This window comes from Rhinoraja longicauda, chromosome 9 (assembly GCF_053455715.1).
Source record: "Rhinoraja longicauda isolate Sanriku21f chromosome 9, sRhiLon1.1, whole genome shotgun sequence".
Lineage (NCBI taxonomy): Eukaryota > Metazoa > Chordata > Chondrichthyes > Rajiformes > Arhynchobatidae > Rhinoraja > Rhinoraja longicauda.
In genome coordinates, this window is record NC_135961.1 from 46,882,480 (window position 1) to 46,901,843 (window position 19,364).

A 19,364-nucleotide genomic window follows, 5' to 3' on the forward strand; every position below is an offset into this window, starting at 1 on the left:
ATGAGTTTTTGTGTGTGCTGGGAGAATTGCCCATTTTACAGCTCACTGGCCATTTGGATCCATTGAGGAGGGCAAGACCGGCCCCTTTTGTAACAGCTCGCCAGATTGGGGGGGGGGGGGGGGGGGGGGGTTGGTCGAACAATCTGTGTGTCATTAGGAATGCAGATCCCTTGTTGTATATAAAGGCAGGACAAGGCGCCTGGTGCATCAGTCTTCGAGTGTTGCGGATCGGAGTGGGAGTGATTTCGGTAACGCGTGTGTTTTGCGTAAAGCACAGCTAGAGGCACGGAGAGACAGACAGAGAGGCAAGGCATCAAAGTAAAAAGTGAGAGGACAACAAAAGCGATAACCTCCTGGATCCGACCTCATCCGAGACCATCAGTGCTCTCTTTTCTTCTCTATTTAGAATCTACCATCTTAAAATAAAAGCTTCCACTGGAATTATTGACAGAACTAAGAATTTTCAAGCTGTTCCTAAATTTCCCGGGATCGTCTCGTTGCACAGGGTGTTCCCTTCTGGAATTAAAACCCGAACGTCTGGGGTAAAAGAGGCTTAGAAAGACAGCTCACGTGAGCCAGACTGAGAGGGAGAAAGGACGGTGTTCGTTCGGCACAAGGGGAAGTTCGGCCAGTGTGCGCATCGATCTTTTAGCCCGCTGCTCTCCAGCCACGGAGCCTCATTGAGAGGAGCTGTCAGTCATTGACGCAAGGGCGGTTCTGTGGAGAATTGTAGCAGGCAGAGGATTTGGGAGAGGCAAAACAGAAGCATTCTCAGTGGAGCTGGGAGCGGCGAGGCTTAGTCCGGGCTCTCCCTTCCACAAAGGTGAAGTGAAACAGTGCTCACAGCCATGGCCCGTCACCACCTCTGCCTCTTCATCACGGTCTTTGCCACGCTTCATCAGGTAAGCACAGTTGCTCCTGACTTACCCCTCTACCTATCTATACCAAACAATCGCTCACATCTTCAGCAATCCTGTCGCGGCTCCCCCCCCCCCCCCCTCCCTCCCTCTTACACCCCTTCTTTATTTTCGCAGGCCTCCTCTTCTGGGGTGTTTGAGCTAAAACTACAGGAGTTTAATAATCGCAAAGGTCTGAGTGGCAACGCGAACTGTTGCAAAGGCGGCTCGGCTTCCAACTACGGACTGCCTTGCGAATGCAAGACCTTCTTCCGTGTGTGTCTGAAGCACTACCAGGCGAACATCTCCCCGGAACCTCCGTGCACCTACGGCAGTGCCCTCACCCCTGTGCTCGGCTCCAACTCCTTCTCCATCCCGAACGCGGAAGCGTTCAGCAACCCCATTCGATTCCCCTTCGCATTCACCTGGCCGGTAAGTTGCGTCCTTGAGGAGGGAATGAATGTGTGCGAGAGAGCGGTGGGAGTCAATGTGACGCTGAAGTTGGTGTATGGGGAGCCGGGCTGTGAAGCTGAACAAGCGTCTCCTCCAGGGTAAAAAAAGAGTTAATGATGTGGGAAACTTCACAGACCCTAACTGGCAATTTTCAGCCCAGCGTGAGATTCCAAACGGCTTCATTTTACAATGTTATGTGTGAAGGTGGTGAAATTAAGCGTGAAGATGGTTAACAATCGCAGCCTCTGCCAGTATCCTGTGCCGAGATTATAAACACACTTCTGATTAAGGAACCGCTCCTAATGTTTCAAACACAGAGGCAGCAGAGATTATGTCTGTCTTGGCGAGTGTGAAGGGCGGCATTGATCTGATTTCCCTTTTAAAAAGAGAGCAATTTTGCAGCTTTAGATAACTCTATTTTCTTCTAAACAGGGGACTTTCTCTCTGATTATCGAAGCCTTACATGCAGACCCCACCGATGACCTCAGCACAGGTAACTTCCTCCACCCCCCCCCCCCCCCACCCACCTCGTATCCCCCCCCTTTTCATTAAAGCTTCCACTGAGATGTGTATAATTTCTAATTATGTGTACGGTTCCCCATTCTTCGTGGCTTCCAGATAATCCGGATCGTCTTATCAGCCGCCTGGCTACCCAGAGACACCTCGCCGTGGGGGACGAATGGTCGCAGGATGTCCACATTAGCACCAGGACGGAGCTCAAATACTCTTACCGCTTCGTCTGCGACGAGCATTACTACGGGGAGGGCTGCTCCGTCTTCTGCCGCCCCAGAGATGATGCCTTCGGCCACTTCAGCTGCGGCGAAAAGGGTGAAAAGATGTGTAACCCGGGCTGGAAGGGGACCTACTGCGATGAATGTGAGTGCGCCTTTACCATTGCACGCCGCCACTTTAATAGGACAAGCCGTGCACTCAATCAACAGCTCTTTTAACTGCAAATGCAAACAGTCCAATTCTAACGCGACAGTGCTCCTGTTATTGAGATAAAACCTATTTTGTTTAGCATTTATTTAAAATAAAGTTTAAGTTGGGTTTCGGGAGCATGTGTTCGGTTTCCTGGTAATACCATGTATTAAACAGTCATATTTACCGACACAGACAGGCTGTATTGACTTTAGGCTTCAGCCCATGCAAACAGCGGCAACTCTGAGCACCTCCGTTTACTCTAATTGGGCCATCTCACTCGTGCGGTGACAATTGAGCGGGCGGGCGGTGGGCCGGGGTGCGGATGGGCGGGCGGGCGGCCGGCAGGCTGGCGGTGGCATGTATTGTTGTCGAGAGCACACAAGTCCACGAGGGCAGCTGCGCTGTGGGGCTGAGAGGCGGCGAACAATGAGGCAGCTGTCTTGCCGCAGCCAGCCTGCAAACCAGCTGTCCACTCTTATCTGCGCGCACACACACAGCTAGATATGAAGGGGAGGAGCTTTTGAGGGAGGGAGGGAGAGAAGAGAGAGAAAGGATTTCAGACCGACATTGAAGTTGGGGAGAACGGGACAGGCAATAAAAGCAAAATAAAAATAACAATTTTGTGAATTCTCTTTATACAGTAGCTTCGAGATCACCAGTTATCAGAAACTTCCCACCCAGAAATAAAAGCAATCACTTCCTTGCAAAAAATTAATAAATCTGTCTCTATCTCAGCTTTTGTTCTTTTTTGTTTTAAACTAAAGTTGTTTTAGGAGTTGTCAAACTTGATATGTTATTTTTTGTTGAAAAAAAAATTAAAATTGAAACTTCCCTCCCCCAGCTATCTGCCTTCCTGGCTGCGACAAACAACACGGACTATGCGAGAAACCTGGGGAATGCAAGTGAGTAATGAGAGCTGCTTGTTCCCCCTGTTGGTTGACCGGTAGATAAAAGAGGCGGTAAATGATCTGTATCGGAAGGTGCGTGGGAATAGAAGGCATCTTCCAAAGTTCAAAGAGGTTCATCTTCTGGTGGCTGTTAGGTACATCTTGGAAGCCTGGGAAACTTCAAGTCTTTGGGGATCAAGTAACAAAAGGAAAACATTGCTGTTAACTCGAATTTACACTACCCTACCGGAAAGTAAATTTACTATTATTACCAAGCTAAATGAGTGTAGGGAGACCTATTTCAGTTCTCGCTATTCTGCAACTGAACAGCTGCTCAGCGCGCCCTCTATTGGCCAATGTGGCCTGCAGAACTGGACTGGGACCAGATTTCACGCAACCACAACAGTATTGACCATTCGGAAGAGATTGATCATTTCACAAAATTAATTCAATATATTTTTATTGTTCCAACCCCACCTCCATTGGCCCAAAGAAACTCATCGTAAATCTCTTCCAAATGGGCATATGTCTTTTTTTTCAGGATGTGGGCTTTGCTGGCAAGGCCAGAATTTAGTGCCCATCTATAATTGTTCTTGAGAGGGGATAAACCATCTTGTGATTAAATTGTGGTTAAATTATTAACAATTTGTGCTTGTGTTAGTTCAGGCCTCTGGCTTGCTAATGTAGAGATTTAATTACTGCAGACCAGTGCATCCCCACTATATCCAATCCTGCACACTGAATTGGTGTTGCAAATATTAGTTTTATTTCCTCTTCAAACTAATGTTTTCAGTCCAAAGTATCAGACTTTTTACAGTCACATCAGATTTCTTAGTCTTGCATTTTGGTGTCTGCTTTTCAGTTCTTCCCATCCAAATGATTGAGCAGCTTGTTCTAAAACTGTACATTTTGAAAAATGTAATATTACCCAAGGCTTTAAGTGGGTGAACTTAAGCTCTTTCCTTCTCACATTAATTTATCATTACTATTGTGAGCTGGTAGTGTTATTGTGATGCTGCAAGTAGCAACCCTACTGTTACCTTCTCGATGGCAGTTAAGGGTAGGAAATAAATGATGGCCTTGCCTCTGATGCACACATCACATAATCGAATACATAATAATTTTAGGAAAGGAATACTGTATGTTCCATGTTTTGTTTACATTTCTTGTAGATTTATTCACATTCTTAAACATATTTATTTTTTATTTCTAGATGCGGGGTGGGATGGCAAGGACGTTACTGTGATGAGTGCATTCATTATCCAGGGTGCCTTCATGGAACGTGTCAGCAGCCGTGGCAATGTAACTGTCAGGAAGGATGGGGCGGTCTGTTTTGCAACCAAGGTAAGATCCATCTTTCACAAAACTTTTGTTTGATATTTTAGTTTTTGTTAAATTTCTTCTGTGACTGATCGATTCTTTTCTTTCCCTCTTCCAGACTTGAATTATTGTACTCATCACAAACCTTGCAAGAACAGAGCGACATGCACAAACACTGGTCAGGGGAGTTACACTTGTTCTTGCCGCCCTGGCTTCACTGGGTCCAACTGTGAAATAGAGATCAATGAATGTGATGCTAATCCCTGCAAAAATGGTGGAAGCTGCACAGTAAGTGAGCGTGTTCTGTTAAAAACATGTCTTTTAAAAAAATGTAATACAGCTCTTTCTAAGTTTGAGTTGCACATGGATAACTAACTGCTGCATTGAAATCTCATTCTAGGATCTGGAGAACCAATACTCTTGTACCTGCCCACCTGGCTTCCATGGGAAAAATTGTGAACTGAGTGCTATGAAATGTGAGGACAGGCCCTGCTTTAATGGAGGGAGATGCTCGGACAAACCTACTGGTGGCTACAGCTGTCAATGCCCAGCCAGTTACTCTGGGTTCAACTGTGAAAAGAAAATTGATCACTGCAGTTCCAGCCCTTGCACCAATGGTGAGCAGGAATGCAAATTTTGGTCATACTGGTTAAATTACTGGATTCGTATCCAAAGTCATGGGATGTTGATTGGGAGAAAGATTTGGACTCTTGCTTCAACAATTAGGGAATTTAAATTCAAGTAGTTAGGTAAACATGAAATTAAAAAAACCATTGGTAATAGTGACCATGAAATGATCAGATTGTTGTAAAGGTTATTTGGTTCACTAATACTCTTCGGGGAAGAAATCCTACCCAATCTAGCCTTTATGTGACTTCAGATGTGCACAGGACCAAATCTGTGCTGTACCCAGTAAGAAAATCTCTGACAGCCTGGGGCTACCATCATGTTCTTGTGGGACAGAAGGGTGGACATTTATCTTGTTAGCTTGGACCAAGAGAAGGGCTTTGACATTGCACAGATATGGTTTACACACAAAGTCCTGAAGTAACACAGCGGGTCAGGAAGCATCTCTGGAGAACATGAATGGGTGGCATTTCAGGTCAGGGCCCTTCTTCTGTCTGATCTGTAGTTCCTTACTTTTACAGGGTAGGCACCCTCTCTGAAGTGAGCTTTGGGGAGGGAACTGGGAATTCAATCCAATTGCTCTACACAGACTCTATGCAGTCCAAATTAATTGGTTAGAAACATAAATTTCCCAATCAAATCTGAAGTTGGGCAGGTTGACCACTTCCCTGTCTTGTTCGTATGTTCTATAAAATCCTTTGCCAAATCCATCAGGAAGATACTTGGGCATAAGAGGCTGACATTGCCAATTCGTAAACCGCAAGAGTCACTACATGCTAAGGTTCTACTTGCTAAGTCACTACATGCTAAGGTTCATTCATCTTGTGATGGATGTGCTTGGCTTCTTTGCCTGGCAATGTTCCATTCAGTTGGACTTTCCTCACTGTCTTTTATAGAAAAGTTTCAGCACGAAAACACTTTTGACCCAATGTCCTCCTGGTAGTAGAGTTGGACCCTATGTCCTCCTGGTAGTTGTCAGCACAGAATGGAGAAAGACAGGATGGACTTGAGGTGGTTTCCGAAGCAGACTGTCAAAATCATTTGGCAGAATGTCTCATTGCAAGACCTTCGTTGGCTGGGAGTGAGAGGGGCCTTGCAAGTCAGAACCTCGCGCATGGTCAAATTCTCACTTCCAATCTGTGGACTGCACTTGTAAAGAGGATGCAATGGGCCTTGTTGAGCGGTGTAATAAAGGACTCTCTGATCTCTGGGATACATACTGAGACAAACATCAGGTGTTGCTGGAAGGTCATCAACTTGGTGTAAGATGTACTTTCGTTTGCCTGAAACATATTGGTCTTCCAGTACAACAAGATATGTGTAAGTGAATGCAGCCAGTTGGCACATTCCAGGCTGCATGAATACATGCTGACATTCAAAGGCTTTGAGGTAAAGGACTGCAATCTGAAGTCCTGCTGTCACTGGACTTAGAGGCTGGGTCCTGTGTGACAGCCCTCTCCAAAGAGTATATATTCAAAGGAGTGCTGGAGTAGCTCTAGTGTATTGTCCTTGACTGTATCAATTTGATAACAATACAAGATCTAATGATTTGACACGGAGATGTAGATTGGGCAATACTATGCATGTAAAGAAAGCTATGTGGTGTTTATGTTTAATTTTAAATAAAATTAAAATTTGAAATAAATTAAAACATAGAATACAGTATAGTACAGACCCTACAGCTACATATACAATAGGGTATTTTAAACTGCCCTCTGAAATAGTCTTGATTGGAGATGGACAATAAATGTAGCCTTGCCAGTGATGATCACAACCTGTGAATAAAAAATAAGATCTGTAACTTGCAGACTCCTGCCAGTCTCTGTAGTCTACTGCCTAGATATCTGTATTCTTTAGGCCTTTTGAACATCTCTTTTCTTCACCTGATAATTTATGGTCTATTTACCGTTCATGAATTCTCCCTCACAACCTCATGTTGTCGTTCCTCCTTTAAGACGTTCCTGACATCCTGAACAACTTTTAGTTACCTTTTAGTACTACCACCTTCTGTGACCTGGCATCATATGTTGCCTGACCACCCTTACCTGAAGCACCTTGGGGGATATTTCTTTGTTAAAACCCTATTATATAAATGCAAGTTTTCATTGTAAGAATTAAATCACATAATTGAAGATTTCTTTTTCCTGTTTAGATGCTCAGTGTGTTGACATTGGAAATTCCTACATCTGCCAGTGTCGCGATGGCTTCATGGGCAGAAACTGTAATATTGATGCTGACAACTGTGTGAGTCTGCCTTGTCTTAATGGCGGAACATGTCAGGATGGAGTTAATGACTACACCTGCACCTGTCTGTCTGGATTTAATGGGAAGAACTGCAACATCTCGCTCAGTAAATGCCTCAACAACCCTTGCCACAACGGGGCAACTTGCCATGAAAGAAATGATCATTACATCTGTCAGTGTGCCCATGGGTATGGTGGCCTGAATTGCCAATTCCTGTTGCCAGAGCAGCCTCGGGATCAAACTGTTATCATTGACATTAAGGATAAATACACGGATGCTGAGAACAAGGGCCAGTTCCCGTGGGTTGCCGTGGGTGCTGGGATTATTTTGGTCCTGATGCTACTCTTGGGATGTGCAGCAGTTGTTGTCTGCTTGCGGGTAAAGTTTCAGAAGGGCCAGCAACAGCCTGACATCTCCAAGAGCGAGATTGAGACAATGAACAACCTTACTGATTGCCACCGTGAGAAAGACATTTCCATTAGTATCATTGCCGCCACACAGATCAAAAACACCAACAAAAAAGTAGACTTGCAAAGTGAAAGCTCTGCGGAAAGAAATGGCTACAAGGTCAAATACCCTTCAGTGGATTATAATCTGGTGCATGAGTTAAAGAATGAAGACTTCCTTAAGGAGGAAAATGAACGGGGAGATGTCAATACTCCGGAGGCAGAGCACAAAAATGCTCCACAGCATAATGGGTAAATAAAAAAATCAATTTGCTCTTTATTTGATGCAGTGAATGTGGCTGTTATCTGGGATATCCAGTCAATTGTTGGGAAACCCAGTCAATTGCCTAGCAACCTAACTTGCTTTTGTCTCAAACTAACAGTGAACCATCAGAAAGGAAGCAGCCAGAGTCCACATATTCGGCCTCAAAAGACATCAAGTACCAGTCGGTATACGTCATATCAGAAGAGAAGGACGAATGTATAATTGCAACTGAGGTTAATACTTTTCTTTACCCTTCCTTAATTGACACCCTAACAAGCGAAAACATTAACTAAATGTTTGTAGTATAACCAGTTTAATAATTCTTTGCCATTCCACACAGATTTTGCTTACAACTAATTATGATGTTCTAGTGGCCAAAACCAGCAGCTGACAGTGAATCTATTTGCTTTCTCCACAGGTGTGAAATGGAAGGACAATAATTGAAGTATCATTGCCTTGCCAAGAAGAGATTTTTCTCCAGTAAACTGCTGCTTAGATTGAACTGGTTCTCTGCCGAAACTGGCAAGACTCGAAGGACAGACAGCAAGCCAGGACCTGTACTCGCCTGTTGCACTGCCTTTAAATGGCATTTAAAGAAGAAAATCCATTGCACTATGGACCAACAGTTGCTTCCTGTATTTTCTACATGGGCTTAATGTCTGAACAGAAAGCCTGCACTGCCTTTGAGTGTAAATTCAGGAGAAGTATGAGAAATGTTCTCATACTGGAGATGCAAATGCTGCCTCCAATGCCTTTCTTTAGACATGGAACTATTTTCTAATGTGCGAATGGAGGAGGAAAAGTAAACACAAGTATTCTTTCAAGCACCGAAATATTTTTAGAACTTGCTTGTGCATTTCAAGGTTCTTGAAGTTCACTTCACATAATTTAAAATTCTGCTATATATGTAAAAAGGAAAAGGCACTTCGGTTCTATATGTCTATATTTTGTACATATTCGTATTTATAGAAACAGGTGCAAAAAATATTGGGCTTGTTTGTATTGGTTTTTTGTTACTGAAGAAAAGTGTTTTATAAATATTTTTTCTAAATAAATGAAATTGATTATAATTTTCTGATGTTCTCCTCGTTCTGTTTTATTCATTCTGTCAGTGCAACATATTCTCATTTTATGTTCAAACCTATTTTCCCATTACACTAAAACATAAGCTCAAGGTTTTCTATCTATCCCAATTGTATCCTACATTTTTGAAAGAGTAACATTTATGCATATTTAACTTAAAGCTGTTTAAAGCATCTTTTCAAATGGAACAATTGGAATTTGCATCTCACTAAACTTAAATATTTCCAGTAACACTATTTGATTATTTGAGTTATAAAAATATAAAGTATAATAACTCAATGGAGCTCGGATATCATATCTGTTTCTACTTTATTTTTACTAGGATTCTGACCTCTGAATTTGTGCTAGCATAATGTTTTATTTCACAGCGTACAAAGTTTCCTGTTGACTTTCTATTGAGTTTCCTCTGTGTAGTTTGTTAACAAATCAACCTAGACAGATTTAAGCTACTTGATTTGGCAGCGGTTAGTGTTTTTCCTAATTCCCATATCCTTGGGGTGCTATTCATTCAGAAACCACTTTGCATTTCTTGCCCAATTCACTTCCATACATCGAACTATCCATTAGACAGACATTTAAATTGACAAAACATAATGAGATACAGATCTAACACTGGCAACTGGGATTAGTGTAGATGAGCAAAATGGTCAGCATGCCATGGTGGTCCAAAGATCCCAGAAAGGAGAGAGGTCAGGTAATGTGGCTGAATTGATAAATTCTGATCTGCATGATAATTCAAAGTCCAAACCCTCTCAGTCATTTTTTTTAGAAAATGGAACTGGATGCGTTACACAGCAAATTTTAAGTTCCTCCTAAGTAATTTACCTATTTTGATTTCTGTGCAAGGTATCAGATTGTCTTAAATTTTTTTTAATGCAGATGTTGGAAGTCTGAAAAAAATGTAAACACTGGAAACATGCAGCAAGTCAGGGAGTATCTATGGAAAGAAAAACACCATGTCCAAGCTCCTTTGTTAGCTCTATTTCTTCCACAGATGCTGCATGATCTATTGAATGTCCAGCATTTTCTGTTTTTGCAGCAGATTGTCTTATTTATTTCATTATATTTCTGAGTGTATTAGTAGTGATGGGGTTGTGATCTTTAGAGATAAAGAAGTGAGAGAGGAGTGGACAGGTGTCACTCCTTCATTTGAAGAATAATACAGCTGCAAATTTACTAGCAAAGATATTAAAAACAGACAATGTTTGCTATGCTGGATGAATGATGTGGCCGTTTACATATATTACGGATGGCAACATTTTTTCACTTTTTTTGTACTGGAGATATTTGACCTCATCTCCTGCTGGCTTGTTTTATTTCACTGCAAATGAGGTTTTCCTGTTGAACGGGACTGTACTGTGTGCTTGCGATTAGCGGCTTGACTCATAATGTACTTTGTAAAAAGTTGTTTGTATACCAGCTGTACTTTTACTTTCTAGAGTAAACAGGATTTGACTCTTGGCTGGAAGGTGAAATGTGAATACACTCATTTTTGTGATGTTCCCTCTTTTGCTCTAGCCTTCACTTTCGTAACCCATCCCCACTATTTCCATTTTGGGATCATGTCCCTTTTTCTTTGCTATTCTTTGGCAGGAGATATGTGAGAGTTTACAGATAATTCCATAAATATTGCTGAATGCTACTAGGTTAAACAGGAAAATACAGAGGTTCAGCCAGTCCTTTGATTCTTTCCTCTCCATCCCACCCTATCCTATCACACAAGCTCTGCAAACTGTGGACTAAGATAAAACCAACAAACATTTTCCTTATGGGAAGTTTATGTGCAATTGGTAATTGTTTGACCGAGGCTTGAACCTCACCCATCTGGTCTTAAAAATACAAAGGATTTATAGTATTACCAAGCTAACTGGGAAAAAGACTGTGTAAAGTCTTCAGTATAACTAAGATGAAATTTTAATCAGTAGTTTCAAACTCCTGAAACATCAACTACATTTGAAGATTATTGGTTTCACTTTCAGATTAATTTAAGAGTTGGGATGGAGCCAGTTTGAACTCAATGCTTTGATAATAATTTAAAGCTACACTGACATTGTTGAGACACAACAGATCGCAGATGCTGGAATCTTGAGCAAAAGACGAACTGCAGGAGAAACTCACTGGGTCGGACAGCATCTGTGGAGGGAAATGAACAGAGGATGTTGGGATGCTTCTTCAGATGATGTAGAGGGGAGATTGATGGTAGAAAGAGTTGAGAGGAAAAGGTGGGGCATGAGCTGGCAAGTTATAGGTGGATAAAGGTAAGAAGGGGTAGATTGCAAAATGAATCAGGTGGGGAGAGAATGGTGGAGATAGTAAGGCCAAAGGTGATAGTAAAACTGGGGGGGGGGGGGAAAGAGAGAGAAAAATTAATGACCCAGAGAAGTGAGGGCTGGTGATGAGTGCTTGGAGGTGGAGGTGAGGGATGGCATTGGGTGATGGGGGCAGTGGAAGTGGAAAGAAAAGCATACGTAGCGTAGTCAAGGGAGAGCGGGCTGCTTACATGAAATTGGAGAATTCAATGTTCATGTAGTTGGGTTGCAGGCTACCCAAGTGGAATATCAGGTACTGTTCTTCTAGTTTGCATGTGGCCTCGCTCTGGTTATGGAGGAGGCCAAGAACAGAAAGGTCAGTATGGGAATGGAAAGTGGAATTGAAGTGGTCAGCAACTGGGAGTTCCAGCAGGCCCTGGCAGTAGTAACCTGGTCTACTCTTGGTTTCATGGATGTAGAGGAATCCACAATGAGAAGTTTAATAGAAATAGGTGAAGTAGAGGAGGTGCAGGTAAACCTCAGTTTTCATCTCCTGCATCCCTGTTCTGTGGGGGAGGGGGGAGGAGGAGGGGGGAGGAGGAGGGAGGAGGAGGGGGGAGGAGGGGGAGGAGGGGGAGGAGGGGGAGGGGGGAGGAGGGGGAGGGTGCTGCTAGACCGCACATTTGCGTAATTCTACTAAAGTGGAACTTTAAAGAAAGCTTTTGTCTATCAGGTAGGTTCAGGCGGGCTGAGCGAAGGTGTTTAGCAAAACGATCGTCCAGTCTAAGTTTGGTCTCGTCGAAGTGTAAGAGTCTACATCTTGAACAATGGATACAGTAGATGAGGTTGGAGGAGGTGCAGTCGTTTCACTTAACACCTTCACTCAGCCCGCCTGAACCTACCTTATCTCCCGGTTGCTAAACACTTTAATTCTCCTTCCCATTCCCACATAGACCTTTCTGTCCTTGGTCTCCTCCATTGTCAGAGTGAGGCTAAATGCAAATTGGAGGAACAGCATCTCATTTTTCGCTTGGGCAGCTTACAGCCCAGTGGTATGAATATTGATTTCTCTCACTTCAGGTAGCTCTGGCATTCCCTCTCTCTCTCTCTCTCTCTATCCCTCCCCCAACCAAGTCGCACTAGCTTCCCGTTTACACCCAACAAATAGCTACCAATGGCCTGTTTCCTTTATCATCGTTACTTTTTTGCATATCTTTTATTCATTGTTCTTCATCTCTCTATATCATCGTCTATATCTCTCGTTTCCCTTATCCCTAACCAGTTTGAAGAAGGATCTTGACTGAAACATCACCCATTCCTTCTCTCCAGAGATGCTGCCTGTCCCGCTGAGTTACTCCAGCTTTTTGTGACTATCTTCGGTTTAAACCAGCATCTGCAATTCCTTCCTACATAAGAGAATCAATTTGTTAGGCTGAATGGCCTGCATCTTTGCTGAACTTAAAGTATAATTCCATACAATAGCAACTAATCAGCACAGAAGGAAGAGTTACCATAATCTTGCCTTTGTAACACTTCAGCTTATGTGCAAGAAAATTTCTCAAAGCATTTTACAGTAAAGATGACTACCTCATTTTCAGCTCTGAGCACCTGTTCATTATACATAGCTTTAAGTATAGTTATGCAGCTGCTTCATGCTCATTACAGAATAGCTCACTAGGTCTTTTTTTAGATTTAAGCAGTAATTGAGAAGTAGCACACTCCTAATTGAGGGTTGTGACTATAGACTAATTCCTTTCATCCAGCTGTCTATTCTTAATTGCAACCTATTGTGCTCCCAAGTTGCTCGCTATTAACCATTCAGATAGATCTCAATGCTGTTCAGATTTATAGTCCTGATTTTAAGCTTCATTTTGACTAATGCTGTTGAGTATTTTTATGCAGCTTCTATAAGATCACAACGTGAGACTCAAGTAACTCTTTCTGCCAGAACAGCAATCAAGCATTCAGAGTTTAGTATTCTTGTCAGGTATTATCAAATCATTAACAATATGCCTTTTATATGAAATTGAGACTGTATAATATTTCATAAATGAAATGGGCATGTAACTGCTATAAGAATGTATACGTTTGTATGGCATCATTGCATTGTGGATTCATTTAGCTAATTTTAATAATTGGTTTATTTAAATAAAGACGTGCTTGCATTAACTGCACTTTACAATAAAAAATCAATGGGTTATTTTTTTATCCTTACAAATTACAATAGCATATTGTGTCCCTGAGTTTTCAAAGTTCTGAATTAATCTGTTCAGGTGTTTCCTCATTGGCAACAAAAGTAATTTCCATGGGAAAAGTACTATTAAGTGCTGCCACTGTCTGGAAAGGTAACTATTAAAACTCTGTTAAAAGAAAATCTGCTAAATACACCAATAAATGACTGGCATCACCACCTAAACCCATCTGCTGATCATGGATTGATACATAGGATGGACGTCTGCTCAACTGCATATTGACTCTTTTGTCTGCATACCTCTGCTTCCTATGTTTTCACCTCAAATGCTAAGCTGCTGATAATAGACCCTGTTATAAATCATCTATTTTGTACCTTTTCTTCCAGCTACAATCAATTAAAAAAATACTCTGAAACTAAATAAATCTATAGTTTTTTCCTATCTCTTTGGGAGCCTCAAAAGACTTCCTGGCTGTGTCTTGAGCCTGTACTTCAACTTAGCCTAAATGAGGTCATATTTGGTGCTGTCACTGCTTCAACAGTTGAATGTATGAAGTTATGGATGACCATCTCTTATAATGTCTCTGACAGACATGTTCCAAAACAAATGTGAGGAAGAAAGAAATCTGCCAAAAATGCCAATATGTATCCACTGACTGGCTGTAAAAGAGTAATACTCATACAGTGCGGAAACAGGCCCTTCGGCCCAACTTGTCCATGCTGGCCAACAATGTCTCAGCTACACTATTCCCACTTGCGTGCGCTTGGTCCATATCCCTCCAAACCTGTCCTATCTATGTACCCGTCTAACTGTTTCTTAAATGATGGGATAGTCCCAGCCTCAACTATCTCCTCTGGCAGCTTGTTCCATACACCCACCATCCTTTGTGTGAAAAATTTACCCCTCGGATTCCTATTAAATCTTTTCCCCGTGAACTTGAACTTACTGTATGTCCTCTGGTCCTCTGGGCAAGAGACTCTGTGTATCTATTCGATCTATTTCTCTCATGATTTTGTACACCTCTATAAGATCACACCTCATCTTCCCGCTCTCCAAGGAATAGAGACCCAGCCTACTCAACCTCTCCCTGTAGCTCACACCCTCATGACAACATCCTCATAAATCTTTTCTGAACCATTTCAAGCTTGACAATATCTTTCCAATAACATGGTGCCCAGAACTGAACACAATATTCTAAATGCGGTCTCACCAACATCTTATACAACTGCAACATGACCTCCCAACTTCTATACTCAATACTCTGACTGATGAAGCCCAAAGTGCCAAAAGCCTTTTTGACCACCTTATCTATCTACGACTCGACCTTCAAGGCACCATGCACCAGCACTCCTAGATCCTTCTGCTCTACACTACCCAGAGTCCTAAAATTTACTGTGTAGGTCCTGCCCTTGTTAGATGTCCCAAAATGCAACACCTTACACTTCTCTGTATTAAATTCCATCAACCATTCCTCAGCCCACCTGGCCAATCGATCCAGATCCTGCTGCAATCTTTCACAACCATCTTCACTATCTGCAAAATCACTATCTGCAAAAGAGGAAGGGAGATTAGTCCCCCTTTAACAGCCTTTGAGAATTTCAATTAAAAAGATGATTATCAATATAGACAGTTTTATGATGGTATGATGGTAGCAAAACATCCTAGACCTTTCATGTGTCAAATGGAGTCAAACAATTTTGTATCCATTCATCCTAGTTACACTCATCCTCTACAATCCTCTACAATGCTTTCCAAGATTATGGTAACAGAAAGCTCTCCGATCTTAGAAGATTCAGGACAAGGCTAAAGTCCTTGAGGAATGACGCTGCAACTTGCAGCTCACTCTCAGGTAGTTTGGCAATTGATTCTGGATTGCATGGTGCAGCGTGTTCGCTCTATGAATTTACCATCTATTTAGAAAGACTATAAGTTATGTATGTACCAACCTGCCCCAGGATTGCCCTGCTTGCTAAACCCACTAGTAGTGATTCAACACTAGCAAATTCATTCATCTGGGAAAGACACTGTCTAATCAAGCTACTATTACCAAGAACATTTCAAATAGGATTACCAAAAAGCAAGTACAGCCTTTGTAAAATGCAGGGAATAACTCTGGGATTAAAGATCTATCAGTTAACAAAAAACTGAACCTACACTCAACTACAGCATCCTATCAATACAGCCTCTCCATGTGAGGCCTGGACAATGTGTAGTCACATGAAAGAAAAATATTATTTCACTCAAATCTGCCATACAAATCTAAAATGGCAAGACAAAATTCCAGGCAAAGTATCTCCCAAATCTCCAAAGACGTACAGGTATGTAGGTTAATTGGCTGGGTAAATGTAAAAATTGTCCCTAGTGGGTGTAGGATAGGGTTAATGTACGGGGATCACTGGGCGGCACGGACTTGGAGGGCCGAAAAGGCCTGTTTCCGGCTGTAGATATATGATATGATATGATATGATAAGACAACTGAAACAACCAGTTCTTGTGGTGACAATGATAATGACTAGCTTCCAAAATAATAAGTGATAAAGAGATGATCAGGCAGCATCTCTGGAGAGAAGGAATGGGTGACGTTTTGGATCAAGACCCTTCTTCAGACTGGTGTGCAGTCTGAAGAAGAGTCTCGACCCGAAATGTCACCCATTCCTTCTCTCCAGAAATGCTGGCTGACCTGCTGTGTTACTCCAGCATTTTGTGATACCTTCAATTTGTACTAGCATCTGCAGTTATTTTCCTACACAGTGGTAAAGAGATGGTCAGTGTAAAAGTTAAAAAGATTACAAATTAACAATGGAGCAAGGCCAAATGGAACAGGTTTCTCAAAAGAGCATACGAGTTAATAACAGACAACCTGGCTATGAAACAATTATATCAAAGAAGTTGATGTCTAAAAATTTGCAAGTTTTGCTGAAAAGACAGTCAACTTTTCCAAACCCTGGACTCACCAATGGTCAGTGTAGAAATTTCCACATAAAATTTGGAATCAATATCCACAGAAGTTCTAATCAAAAACACCTGATATAACAAAATGGCCTCCGAAAGACAGAAATGTAATGATATTTCAAGGACTTGAAGGTGAAACATTTAATGGGGCAAATGAATTCATTATTGATCATGTTTTGCATGAATTATCACAACCTTTAGCTTAACACATCAACTGATAATAAATTATCTATCAATTTGAGTGCATGATTTAGCTCAGGAATGACACGAGCTGGATTTGTCTCCATCACTTTATCTGCTAAGGAGACTCAGGTTCTTTGGAGTGCAGGGGGCACTAAGGACCTTCTACAACACGGTGGTTGCATCGGCCATCTTCTATGGATGGTCTGCTGGAGCAGCAGCATCTCAGCGGCGGAAGGAAAAGACTCGACAGGCTGGTCAGGGCCAGCACTGTCCTGGGTTGCACCCTCGACTCAGTGCAGGTGGTGGGAGAGAGGAGGATGATGGCAAAGCTAACATCGCTGCTGGACAATGACTTCCGCCCCATGCAGGACACTGTCACTGCACTGAGTAGCTCCTTCAGTGACAGACTCCTTCACCCCAAGTGCGTGAAGGAGAGATATAGGAGGTCCTTCCTTCCCGCTGCTGTGAGACTGCACAACCAGCACTGCTCCCAGCAGACGAGTCAACAATAACAGCTAAGAACACACGGAAACAAATGACAATTTATGTATCTTTTATTTATAATGAATGATCTCTTGATCTCTTGCTATCCACTTTGCTGCTGTAACACTGTAAATTTCCCCGGTGCGGGACGAATAAAGGAATATATTATCAGAAAATGTTGATATTTATATACTATCCAACCAATTGGAATTTCATCTGAGCTGCAGAGTATCAACATTTCATAAACTACAGAGTTCTACATCCACCTATTTAGGAGAACACCTCCTATACCTGCAGCCTCTACCATCAATAAAAACAACGGCAGCATGTACATGGGAACACCACCACCTACAGGTTCTCCTTAAAGTCACACACCATCCTTCATTGTTGCTGGATTTAAATTCTGAAATTACTTATTCAGCAGCGATATATGAGTACCTTCACCAGAATGACTGTAGTGGTTCAAGAAAGTTGCTCACCATTACCTTATAGATGGGTAAAACATACTGGCCTTGCCAGTGATGCTCAGAACCTAAAAATGACTAAATAGAAAATTTACTTTCTGACTGACAGTGAGAAAATCGAAATATATTCTTAACTTTGAATAGGGGTGAATAGAAAGACATGATGGTAGCTTTGGTTAAAGTGAACCAAGGAGATAAAGGAAAAATAGTAAATAAATAACTCGCGGCAGCCATTAAACCAAGTAATTCATAACACCCAGCAAAGATATGATCCATAAAGAAAAAAAGATTCTCGGAGAATGATAATCTGTTCATATCAAAGTGAAATGCTTTGAAATGTGAGAAACTTTAGAAACTAGGAAAGATGACTAAATGATAATAAGATGGAGAAAGTAGATTACATAGATAGAAAATAAGCAAAAGGTATTAAAATGGACAGAGCTTTTATAATAAGGGAATAGCTAAAGTAAATGATCCCTTAGAAGATGGGACTGGCAAATTAATAATGAAAATATGAAGGAAAGCGATTTACTTTTTGCATCTTCTTTCATTGTAAAAAATTAGGGAACGGTGTGCAAATAATTTAAAACAATTACCTTACTTGAGACAAGTTAATAGTACCAAAGCCGGACAAATCCCTGGACATGGTGACCTGCATCCTAAGGTCTTAAAGAAAATATTTACAGAGATAGTTGATGTACCAGTTGAGATCTTTCAAAATTCTCTTGTTTATGGCAAGATCACAGCACAATGGAAAAAACATAAATATAAAACCACCACATCAAAAATGGTGCATGGAGGGGTCGGTGCAAATGACAAATGTATTATAGCTATATTTTCTGATGATATAAAGATAGCTGAAAAATTCATAGGAGGAGGACATAAAGAATCTGCAAAGTGAGTGGGCAAAGCTTTGGCAAAGAAGTATCATGTGGGAACTGTGAGTTAATTCACATTGGTAAGCAGAACAGAAAAGCAGAATCCTGTTTAAATGGAAAGTAGTCACGGAATGCTACTGTACAGAAGATCTGGATGTCTTCGGATATGAAATGCAGAAAGTTAACATCAGGTACAGCAGGTAATTTAAGAAGAAAATAGGGACCAATGACTTTTATTGCAATGGGATGGTGTATAAAATCTGGAACATTTTACTGCAATTGTATAGGAATTGGTGGAAACATATGGATCATGTTGAACTACACATTGGTAAAGCTGCATTTGGAACACACTGTACAATTCTGTTGTCCTGCTGTAGGAAGGATGTCCTTAAAATAGTAACGGTGCAAAAAAGATTTATGAGAATGTGATCAGAACTTAACGGTTTGAAAAAGGGTCTCGACTCCTTCTCTCCCGAGATGCTGCCGAACCCGCTGAGTTACTTCAGCATTTTGTGTCTACCTTAACGGTTTGATCTATGAGAGGTTGGATAGGCTTGGTCTTTTTTCCTTGCAGTGTAGGAAACTGAGGGGCATATAAAATCATGAGTGGAATAGTTACGGTGACTAGGCATACTCTTTACCGCAGCGTAGGGGAATCAAAAACTAGAGGGCATTGGCTTAATGTGGGAGGGGAAAGATTTAAAAGAGACGAGGGGAAAACATTTCACATGGAGGGTGGTACGTACATGGAACGAGCTGCCAGAGGAAGTGGTGGGACTGAGTACAATCATGACATTTAAAATGATTTAGAGAGGTAT

At 41.8% G+C, this 19,364-nt stretch overlaps 2 protein-coding genes across 2 annotated transcripts in view; one reads left to right on the forward strand and one right to left on the reverse strand.

The window, feature by feature from the left end:
- fam120b (family with sequence similarity 120 member B) overlaps positions 1–19,364 on the reverse strand; it is a 304,787-nt gene that overhangs the window by 97,393 nt on the left and 188,030 nt on the right. The gene's annotated exons all lie outside the window — the stretch shown is intronic.
- dldh (dihydrolipoamide dehydrogenase) lies at positions 225–9,049 on the forward strand. Its single transcript, XM_078405888.1, has 11 exons — positions 225–902; positions 1,035–1,328; positions 1,782–1,842; positions 1,968–2,225; positions 3,115–3,175; positions 4,374–4,504; positions 4,599–4,768; positions 4,881–5,097; positions 7,260–8,049; positions 8,181–8,295; positions 8,481–9,049. Exons 1-11 carry the CDS (start codon positions 849–851, stop codon positions 8,484–8,486), a joined length of 2,157 nt encoding a protein of 718 aa, XP_078262014.1. The 5' UTR covers positions 225–848; the 3' UTR covers positions 8,487–9,049.

Excerpts from the sequence above, each read along its gene's own strand:
- dldh (XM_078405888.1), top strand. The coding sequence starts at position 849 with ATGGCCCGTCACCACCTCTGCCTCTTCATCACGGTCTTTGCCACGCTT. Across the intron at positions 1,329-1,781 it reads CCTTCGCATTCACCTGGCCG|GGGACTTTCTCTCTGATTAT; the intron begins GTAAGTTGCGTC and ends TCTTCTAAACAG. Across the intron at positions 2,226-3,114 it reads GGGGACCTACTGCGATGAAT|CTATCTGCCTTCCTGGCTGC; the intron begins GTGAGTGCGCCT and ends TCCCTCCCCCAG.